The sequence below is a fragment of the Muntiacus reevesi genome, chromosome 3, assembly GCF_963930625.1.
Source record: "Muntiacus reevesi chromosome 3, mMunRee1.1, whole genome shotgun sequence".
In the NCBI taxonomy this organism is placed as follows: domain Eukaryota; kingdom Metazoa; phylum Chordata; class Mammalia; order Artiodactyla; family Cervidae; genus Muntiacus; species Muntiacus reevesi.
In genome coordinates, this window is record NC_089251.1 from 185,462,164 (window position 1) to 185,473,343 (window position 11,180).

The 11,180-nt window shown below is 44.7% G+C and overlaps 1 protein-coding gene across 3 annotated transcripts in view; it reads right to left on the reverse strand.

Annotated features, from left to right (window-relative positions):
* The window catches only part of MYB (MYB proto-oncogene, transcription factor), a 34,153-nt gene extending 27,136 nt beyond the window's left edge, over positions 1–7,017 (reverse strand). For all 3 annotated transcript variants that reach the window (XM_065927771.1, XM_065927772.1, XM_065927770.1), the window contains exons 1-3: positions 6,995–7,017; positions 2,502–2,619; positions 725–796 (exon numbers count right to left, since the gene is read on the reverse strand). In XM_065927771.1, coding sequence (XP_065783843.1) covers positions 725–796; positions 2,502–2,619; positions 6,995–7,017 — 213 coding nt within the window. The remainder of the gene's footprint in view (positions 1–724; positions 797–2,501; positions 2,620–6,994) is intronic.
* Positions 7,018–11,180: the final 4,163 nt, after the last annotated feature.

Below are 11,180 nucleotides of genomic sequence, written 5' to 3' on the forward strand. Positions count from 1 at the left end.
AAGTAGGAAGCAGAACTGTGGCTATTAAGTTGAGGCATATGGAAGAGCCTCCATGTGCCAGGTCTAGGCAGTTTACTTAATGTGTGAGACTTGAAGTCACTGTTGCTAGTTTTGAAAAGTAAGGTAAAGCTGCATTTTCTGAAGCTCCATCTACCAATGGTGTCTGGGATATGTGAGAAAGTGAAAAGCTACAAGCTGGAAAACCAGTTATGAAGGCAATGCAGTTGTCCAGAGAAGGGGGAAAGGGGCTGAACAAGTAAAACAGTGAGCAGAATGAACAAAGGCATCCCAGATCCCTCAATCCAGGCTTTGTGTAGGGGATGGCAGGCTGGGTAAGGGTAAAACAGCTCTAAAATTTTAAACCAGGATACCAAAATTATGGCTATTGAACAGATATGAAATTGAAGAAAAGCAGACTTGGGGGAAATATCATGAGTTTAGATATCTACCATACAATAAATTATTGAATTGCTAATTTATATTATCCTAAAAATGAAAAGATAAAGTAAAAAGGAAGCATTTAAGATATGCTATAAAAAATCCATTAATAATATCTTTAGAAATTTAATTATATGCATTACAATAGAAATATGGATAAGGCATTTCTTGGTTACTTCTTACACATAAACACATGTGTAATGCTTTAATATCATCTCCTAGGATATCTTATTTAAATCTTTGGGAAAAGATTTCCTTTTACAGAAAGAAAAAATTACTAACTTACCGGGAGATAATTAGCGATAACTTTCCAGTCATCTGTTCCATTCTGTTCCACCAGCTTCTTTAGTTTTTCATCCTAAGATATTTAAAGGTAATCCTAGGATATTAGTCATTTACTGTAAACTCAGATCAGAGTTTGAATCTTGACTCAACTACTGTTGAGTTATATAAGCTTGGGTACATCATTTAGCTTTTCAGGGCCTTAATATTGTCATCTGTACAATGGGAATGATAGTGTCTGTCAACAGGATTATTTGAGAATTATATGAGTTACTTAGGCAAAACATTTAGCATAATGTCTAATACATTTAATGTTTAATACCTGATAACTTTGAAAAGTTCTACTTCATGGGAAAAATATGAACTCCACTGTTTGATTTAATAGACATTGAACTATGGCATTAGATAGGATCTCAATAAGAAATAGTTCAAGTTCTAGTCTAATGTTTACTAAGTTCAATATCTTCATTTAAAAAAGTGGAGGATCACTTTTCTTAATTAAACTTGAAGGTATGATGTAAGAAAATCATTTAGTTCTTGTATCAATATATTCACAATTGAAATGAGACCAAACTTATCAGAACACAGAAGACACTAGACATCAGGGTGAAATCTTTCTGTTCCCAAGTGTTTTTCTAAACATATTCAAGCAAAAGAGAATACCCATGTTGCTGCCCAGGTAACTTTCACACATGATGTGACTCTCCTGATGTAACACAGGCATTGGAGTCAGGAAACCAGGGGTACCATCAGAACTCCTGAATCTCTAAGAATAACCCATGTGCACAAGTTCCACAGGTAAAAATGTACATTTCCTATGGACTTCATTGGAAATCCTGCCTGCCTGTCGATGAGAGATCTGGTTTAAGTGAAGGAGGGCAGAATGGAACTGAAGAAGAGTCAATATCATTTATTCTAACATGAAATCCTCTACAATCAGTTGCAAAATTTGAGAACTTTAAAGAAAAAGTAACTTTTCTCTTACATTAATAATTTTGCCCCCCTAGGCATTTTCCCATTCCTACAAAGATCAAGCTTTTGATGAGCTCGCAGAAAAAGAGAGGTGAGAAGCAGACACATCTCCATCCATTTCTGAATGCCCTCAGAACAGACTGAGCGACTTAACACTTTCAGAACAGACACCCAGGTATATTTCTCTGTGTAGCATTATATGCCAACAATGTTAAATGAACCTGTTGCAACAAGTTCTATGGGTGTTGCTTTATTCTTTGGTTTTGTTTTTGGAAATAGCAATTCATTCATTAGTTCAGGGAACATTTATTAATATTCCACTTTGTGGAAATCACTTCTGAGTTCAGGAACACAAAAATGAATAGACATTTAGCCCTGCCCTGAGCAGACTCACAGTCTACAGGGAGAAGCATATATGTTACAGCAACAATAAATACAAACATGTACCCAGTGGCTGGAGGATGCATCCAATGTGTCTAGGGAAACCAGGGATGGCTTCACAGAAGAAGCCATGTCTCATAAGTGATGAAGAAGTAGTTGTGGAGTAAAATGACAAGAACAGAATAGGAAAAACAGATAAAGTGAGAAGATAAGAACATTCAAACAACTGCAAAAAGTTTGAAAAAGGGTGGTACGGTGTCCATGTAGGGGAGTGGTGAGGGGTAAGCACACTTCACATGCAGGCTAGGGTAAGAAATCAGACAGCCTGCTAATACGTTTGAACACCTGTCATTTAGCTGAAATTTTGTTTTTCACAAGTGGATGCACTCCATGTTTTTTCCTCATGTTTTGATTACATAATTAGTTACCTCTTCCCTGGTCCACCTAGTTTTCCCCAAGTGACGCTTTCCAGACTTGGGAAGCAATCCATCATAATCATGGTCACACATCTCAATGTCTTCATCATCCTCGTCACTACTGTAGATGCTGCAGAAATAAAAAATGGGAAGATGTGTACTGAAACAAGAGGATCCAATCTACACCAAGCAAGACTTACATCAAAACTCGCACCAAAACTCCTCAACAATCATTTCAAAGGTTACAAAGATAAAACTTTGAAAAGTTGCACAAGAGTGTTTTTGGCACTTTGTTGCTCTGGGATTGTAAAAGAGTTTTGCTGTTATTGGTATCCACAGATACGGCAAAGGACCTGGCACTTTCTATTGCGCTGCATGTTTAAACCTGCTGTTAATGTTAGACCAGTGACAAATTACACAATTGGCAACCTTCCAACCAATGAAGGTTTAGGTTTAAAACTTAATGTTACAGACAATGAAAAGAACGAGAGCCCACATCCTTTATATAAGTACACTCAAAATCCTTGGCATACGTCACATCGTTTAAATGATATTTCCCAAATACAATAAACAACTCAATTGTGTTATCTTAATGGGACTGGTATTTTATTAGGAGGAAAAAATTCAAGAAGTAATATGCACCCAACAATACAATTATAGTCATCTCTTAAAGATTAGAAGATTAAGAGAATCTAAGAGGAAAAGATTTAAAAACCTGAGAAAGGATAAGTGATCAAGTGATCTAACTGCATTGTAAATAACATTAATATCAAACAGTTAAAAACTCCAGGCCAGGTTGATCCAACTTGTGGCCATGTTTACAATCCTCAGTTTCCAGAGTAACCAAGTGAATAATTTAGGCCACATGATAGTCAGAATCTTACTTACTCATGTTTTTTCTACCTCAGACTGAATGGTATTTGAAAGATCTTAAAATGTACCTAATTCAAAACTGAGGGATTTCCCCAGATGAGTTTAAAAGGAACTCATTACTGTTTTCAAAAGAACTTTTTCTTTTACCTACTTGACCAAAACTATAAATTTTGATGTCCTTTGAAGTAACTCTATACTTAATATTTATTAATCATACAATGATGAATGTATCCCTATAATAGATATGAGTCATTTTAAGCCAGTTTGCTTTTAGTTATTATTTTACTTATAAAACTTAATTTAGAAGGAAAAATTATACTATCTTTAAAGAGTTACTAGAAATTTATCATTGCAATATTGATAATTCCATCAAATTAAGAATAAAAAGAATTATATAAAGCAATATCATAACACAAAACATTATTCTAAAAAATAAAATGTATATTCGTATCTGGTCTTTCAGAAGTAATTTACAAGTATATATTACCCATCCCTTACAAACAAGCAAAATTACTTCCCCCAAATTCTGAATTTGAGGTTCTTATAATTTAAAACTATTATTCTGGGAAACAATGCTAAGGTTCAGGATTCATGGTGTCAAGCAGGATGTGATCCAAATTTAAAATGCCATCACACACAAAAAAAGACCACTGAACTATGTTTATAATCTATAACCATCTTTCATTTAGGGGCTATCCTTTTAAAGAAGAACCTGATCCCGTTTCACACTATCAACAAAGGGCTCTAAACAACTTCTGATTAATAATTACAGTAGCTTTCCTTTAATAAAAAACACAAGCATCTTAAGTTGAAAAAAAATGTTATTATAATCCCAGGACTTTTGAAAGATTCATAGAGAACTCCTTGGAAAGCCCCCCAGATGAAGTAGCACCCTTGTGAAATATCCGCGATACCAAGAAAGCCTGAGTCATCTGCAAGTGGAGTAACAGATTCAGCTGAATTTAACTTCGGGGGGTCTCGCTGGATCTGGAGATCACGGTTTCAGAACTGAGGACTACAGTTCCAAACCAGTAATCCGACACCACTGTCTTGGCAACAGCTGAACACTCAGGAATAAGCAACAAATTCGGCCGCCCATAGGGGGCAGCCTACATCAGGTGAGAGAGCACAGACGCTAAATAGGACTAGGCTTCTGGAGGGAAAGGTGCCAGTCCTAGTTCTGCCCCAACCTAGCTGCGTGACTTGGACAAATCACTTCCCCTCTCTCACGACCTCAGTTCCTCGCCTATACAGACAGGCTTGGATGCTACTTCTAAGGTACTTTCCAGTGCTAATAAAGGATCATTCCAGATCTTCCGTTGAGTCTAAAAATTAAGCAGAAACGTGCAAAATCAGAGATGTGTACAAGCAAAGTCTTGGGGAAAGAAAACTTGGTGTGTGACTTCCGCAGGTCCTGAAGAGGCCCCTGAAGGGGGGAGCAGGGCCACTAGCCGAGGGCTGGTCACACTATCAGCTCCAGGGTCCATTAGCACGCGAGGCACGGGCCTTGCCTCGGAGCTTTGCATGCGATTTCCTCGCTCTGAATGGTCCCGGTCGTCTAAGTAGGATGATTAATTTCTACTAAGGACCTGAAATAACTTTTCCTTTATCTGCTCTGACAAGATCTCAGACCCAACAGTCAGAAGACTTTCAAAGGCTGATTTCAAGCCTGATGCACCCGGCTCCCCACCTGCTAGACCTGGTGTGGTTACAAGAGTACGACTATGAATGTTAGATTCTGTCAAGGAAACAAACCGTGCAAAGAAACGAAAAAGAAAAGAGGTGTTGGGGGCTGGGAAAAAGGGAGGGGAGCGGGAGGAAGTGCCTTGTGGCCGCTACTGTGATTCTAGAAAAAGGGTTCAGACTCATTTCGCTGACCTGGTTAATAATCCCTGCCGAGTCGATGCTCGCCTCGCAAGAAACGGCTTCGAGCCCACAGCCCGGTTTCTCTTCCCCCTGAGGCAGGTTCAAGGCTCCCGCCCGTCCCGGCCACCTCCCCTCGCCGCTACCTGGGAGCCGCCGGGAACCTGCGCGGCCCCGCCCCGCGGGGAAGGTCAAGATCTCGGCGCGCGGAGCTTGCCCCGCGCCTCCTCCCAGCACCGCTTCCCAGCTCCCTCCTTCTCCTCCTCCGCTCCCTCCTAGTTTCTGCTCCCGAAAAAAAAAAAAAAGGTGACCCCGGCTGCTCTACAGTTAAGTCCCAAAGGCGAAGGTGAAACCACTCAAGAGGCAACACCCTCGCCCCGCGCGCCCGGACCTGGGAGAGGCAGAGGGAACCAGCGGCACCCCAAGTCGTCTCCCTTTTTTTCTCCAGCGCCCGGCCTCGCCTGGGCGCCGCTCCCCGGCCCGGCCAGGCCCGGCCGAGGGTGCTGCTGCAGGGCCCACACCCACGCTCTTTGCAACTTCCTAGCTCTGCGAGAGGATAGGCGACCTCCGATGCAAAAACGAATAAGTAAAAGAAAATCAAACAACCCGAGGAAAACAAACCCACGCTTTGCCTCCAGGGACTTTTTTCCCCAGAACATCTCGACCAGGGTCTGTCCCCGCGACCCCTTCTCTGCCCGGGGCGACCGAAGGCTGCGCGAGCGGGGCGCCGGGAGGCGCGGCGACCTTGGCTGCGTCCACGTGCGCGCGCCGCGCCGGGGCCTCCTGCACACGGGAAGCGCCCGCGGGGATTGCGTCCCTGTTGCGCGGCAGCGGCCTTGGGTGCTGCCCGCCTCCGTCCCTGTCGGTTGAGCTGCAACCCTGGCGGCGGCCGAACGAGCCCCCGCACCCGGCCACTCGCAGGGAGCGCGCCGCCGCGTCCAGTCCGGAAAGTCCACAGACTGGTCGAAGCAGGAGCTCCAGCAAGTGACAGTTCGGACCAGTCTCTCCTCCCTCCTCTCCCTGTTTCCCTCCGATCCGCCAAAATGTAACAGCACTTCACTCCCGACACCCGGAGAGCCTTCCCAAGTGCACTTGACATGTGCGGCGCGGGCGCGGGGGGTGAATGTACAATGTTTGCGTTAGAAATAAAAGCCTCCCAGAGAATATGGATTCGAACCTTCAAAACCAGGACTTAAAACAATCTGCAAAGGTAGAGACCCTTTCCTCCCCTACAAGCGTCTTTCTAGCCGCCTGTCAGCTGACACTCTTCTTCGCCTCCATAAAGAATGAATGAAATTTAAATGAACTACCTGCAGCTACTAAACAATCCGGCATTTCCCCTATATCAGCCATACGCTCTGCACGTCCATGTCCAAACATATCGCAATGCATCTAGCAATTACGCTGCGACTCGCTCGCCGACACCCGCTGCATCAAGCCAGGAACGTAGTGGGCTCCCCGGGGCTGGTGGGCACCGCTCTGCCCCTGGCTGGAGCGTGCTGCTATTTTCCACCCTAGAGAGAAGGTACCCCGTGCAACTTGCAAAATGAGCCGCAGGGCGTGCTTCCCAACGTCCTAAAGGATTTCCAGCACCGACTCTTCCATTCATCCGTCCCTTGAGTGGCTTCTGCTGCCGAGGCAGGGGCTCCGGGTCCTCGCAGTATCTGACAGCCCCGCAGAAGATCCGGGAACGAATTCCCACCTGCTCCCGAAGCTCCTGGAGCCCAGCGCGCCCCCGCCCACGGCCGCCCATCGGGGATCCCCGTTACCTGTGCCGGGGTCTCCGGGCCATGGCGCGGCGGGCGCGGGGCTCCGCTGGGAGCCGCGGGAACCGCACGGGGCTGCGCTTCCCGCTGCCCGCCTGCGTCCCTCCCCGGCTGCGCAGTGGCGCTCCGCACCGCCGGGGCGAAGTTTCTCAGGAGAAAGAGGAGGAGGAGGAGGAGGAGGTCGCGGAGGAGGAGGAGAAGGAGGAGGAGGAAACAGGTTGATATTAAAGTGTAAACTCTGTAAACAGAGATGCCATCAAACAAAGAGCTTTGGACACTCCCCCTCCCGCCAAATCTGGCGCCCCTGCAGTGCGCACGCGCCCTGTCTGCCGCCTCCGCGGTCGCCTTGGCTGCCGCCCTCCCGGCTGCCTGGCCCGCGGGGCCGCGGCTCCCCTCCGGCTCTCGCGCCGCGGCGCGGCTCCTGGCGCGCTGCGAGGCCCGGGCGGCGCGCGGGCGGAGAGCCCGGGGCCAGGGAGGGGCGAGCGGGGGCCGCGGCGGGCCTTTTCCCGAGCAGACCCCGCTCCCTGGTACCGGCTGCGCGGGCTCGCGCCGCGTCCCACTGATGCCGCCTCCCCTTCTCGGGGGCCGCACTATCGTCGCCCCACTCGGCTTGCTCCAGGGCCCCAGAGCTGAGCTCGCCACTGTCGCGGGGGCGGCAAGGAACCGGGTCGGGGGGACGGGAACTCCCGCATTCGAGATTGGATTTAGACCGGGTGTAAACTCAGCTCCCTGGAGACGGCGGAGCGTTGGGTTGAGGGGTCGGTAGTAGGGGATGGGAGCATACGTTTGCATTGGATGTTTGGCTAGCTGTTTTGAGTTTGTTGTTGTTGTTGTTCTGCTCTGTTTTTAAATAGCATCTCTAATTTAACTTGATAACAAGAGACACTTAAGTACGAGTGGGGCTGGAGCTATCACCGCTCACACATGGGGCACCCCAGCGGAGTTCTCACTCTCCACCCGGATCCTGGAGCCGACTCGCCACCTTCGCTTTGTGACATGCCTTCAGTCTCACCCGGGCACACGCCCGGCCCCACCCACGCTGCCCAGCCCAGGCGGTGCCCACCACGCACCTCCGTCCCTGCAGAAACCCGCGCGCGCCCTGGACTACACACCTGCAAAATCCACAGGGTTCCAAAGCGCCCAGCAGCCCCCAGCAGAACTCAGGAAGCCCCACGTGTGCCTGCATGGTTTTAAAAGTTCAACAGTTTGTGATACGGAGATGGGCACCCACGTTTAGGGTAGTTTAGGGCTCTTGTTTTACCAGATAAAAATCACGAGAAGACTAGTGTTCACTTAACTAGAGGCTCCCAAACAATTAAAGGGAGAAGATAAATGCTGAATTTATAAGGATCGATGATTGGGGGATTTTAGGGGAGTTTTAGTTTTACTTCCGTTTATACACTTGTACCATTGGGGACTTTTTTTTTTTTTTCTCATTCTCTGTACACACTAATTTATTTTTCCTTTAATCTTATAGGAGTTTGAGACTTCTGCTGACTGGGTTTTGTGGGTGTCCCATGTGCTCTGGCAGTTCAAACTTAGCTCAGAAAGCATTTTTTTTTCACTAAAAAAGCATTTTCTTACTGATATGAGTCATAATTTTATTAAATGGTGAGCATGCTTGGTTTCAAGACTTTATCTGGTGTTTTACACATTGTTTCTTAACATTGTAATATAGTTTAAAACCTTATCAAAAAGTATTAGTTTCTAGTTAGATTTTAGCATTCCTTTCTCCATGGGGAAAAAAACAACCACTGAAACAACATTATTGTGAGATACTTCAGGTCACAATCTTGAAAGACAAGTTAATATATTTTTGAAGACAATGTTCATTTCTAGATTCTATAATAAAATTTCTTTCTCCATATCAAAAATAAACAATTAAAAAAAATCTGGAACTAGCATCTAGAAACCACCCTTAAAGCGATTGCATCTGCCTTTGGGATTACTTTATGAATTTAACTGGCATGATTCCCAAATGCTCTTTGGCACAGTAAGAGTATCTGAACCCTCTGGAAGTCAGCTCATAGTCTCTTTTCCAAGATTCTTAGGAGATGGAAGTGCTCTATGATTCTTTAACTCCTCTTAAGTAGGAAAACACCAAATTTAATTTTATTTCCTTTATTCCCTTTGTGCATCATTTTCCTAAATGTTGTTTTGAGAGTTTATAACATTTTCATTTCCCAGACATTTTGAAGTTTACATTTTTTCCCTCATATGTGTGACAAAAATATGTATGGGGACAAGTATAGTCTGACAAAAAGTACACACACAATGATTTTACTAGGCTAATTTGGGATATATTGCCACCTGATAAGTATATAAAAGGATGGACTCAAATGGAGTTATAAGTTCTTGTATGGATGAAAATATATTTTCAAAGACATTGCAGAATTTTTACTATAATTATATTTGTACATTTCCTTCCTTCACTTATAATTATTACAAATGCATTTTTAGATGAGAGCATGATATATTTCATTAGTATCAAAGTCTTTTTTGTTTTTCTTAAGTTGTACTGCATCAGTGGTTTTAGTGTGGCAGGCCTGGGTTAGAGCTAAAAATTCAGATGCAGACTTTTTTTGCAATGTACTAAACAAGGGTTGAGCTTCCTTGGCAGCTTAAGAATTTGCCTGCCCATGTAGCAGGAGCGGGTTCAATCCCTGAGTAGGGAAGATCCCCTGGAGGAGGGCATGGCCACCCCCTCCAGTATTCTTGCCTGGAGAATCCTATGGACAGAGGAACGTGGGCTACAGTCCATGGGGTTGCAGAGTCAGACAGAACTTGGTAACTAAACAATAAGAAGGCAGGGGTCAACAAACTTTTCTGTAAAGGGCCAGATAATAAATGTTTCAGACTTTGTTGGTTGTGTTGCTTATTCTTCCAATTTCCTTTTTTTCTTTTTAACAACTTTTTTAAAAATGTAAAAACCATCTTTAGCTTGAAGGCCATATCCAGTCTACAGACCATAGTTGGCCAATATACTAATCCAGCGATCCTCAGCCTTTAGAATCTGAATCACTGTGTGTACCCATGAAAAACGATTGTCCCAGGCCAAGCCACTAGAGACCAGATGATTCAGTAAGCTTGAGACAGGGCCCAGGAAGCTTCGTTTTAAACAAGCATCCAAAGGGTTTTTTTGTTTGTTTTTTGTTTTCATGGAAGCTGTCTCTGGATCAGTCATTGACTTTTCAATATTAGAGTGAAGGCAGGCTGTTTCAAAACACTCTCCCCCCGGCACCGCCCCCGACCCCCCCCCCCCCCCCCCCCCGCCCCAGTTCCCAGCCCATTGCTTCTCACGGCCTTCCTCTATCTCATCCTCTTTCACCTCTCCTGGGCTAAGAAATCAGAATACTCTCGAAAGCCTAAGATGACTTAGGTCCATGGGAATGTTGGTGCCAGTGACTGCTGGGCTGTGGCATCCTATTCTTTCTTCCTTTGCTATTAAACTTCAGCCTCATATTTGCAACTTGAAAGAAAAGGAATCTCTTGATTGCTTACTGATCATCATTATGATTCTCTACCTCCAGAAAGCCAATCCTTAAATCATTTTATTTTACTCTAAACATTGGAGAAGGGCTGACAGAAGATATATATTCTAGCATTTTTGCTCTGACTGCTAAGAAACTCTGGGCCCATGGTAGACTTTTAGTACTTATGAACAGCGTCCCAAAGATGAATGAGGATTATCAAGGGTGGTGACAGACCAGGCCCCAGGGGTCCAGGGTCTCTAACCACCCACCTTCTCCCACCCCCTCAACCCAATTTGGTTCAGAGCATTAAGAGGGAAATAATTACAGTAAACACCAAATGGTAAAGTACAGACAATTCTTGATCATTTCAGCTAATGAGTGACAGCTGTAACATGTATAATTGAAATCCATAGGTTTGAGATAAATCTCATGTTGGTTCACAACAAACCTTCTAGTAAGAACAATGGGGCAAGTGCTTAAAATACGCTTCATAGAGCCTCCATATAGGATGGCCACCAGAAAATATTTATTGTTAAATGATTCCTGGGTTTGGCATTTCCTGTTTGTTGTCAGCCTCCAGATTCTCATAAACTTATATATGTATTCCCATGACAACCAACCTGCATATTTTCATTGTCATTTGAACTGAGGACGGAATAAAAGGTGTGAGGGGTTTTTGTGTGTGATTAAAGAAGGATATTCCAGAGGAATGTATA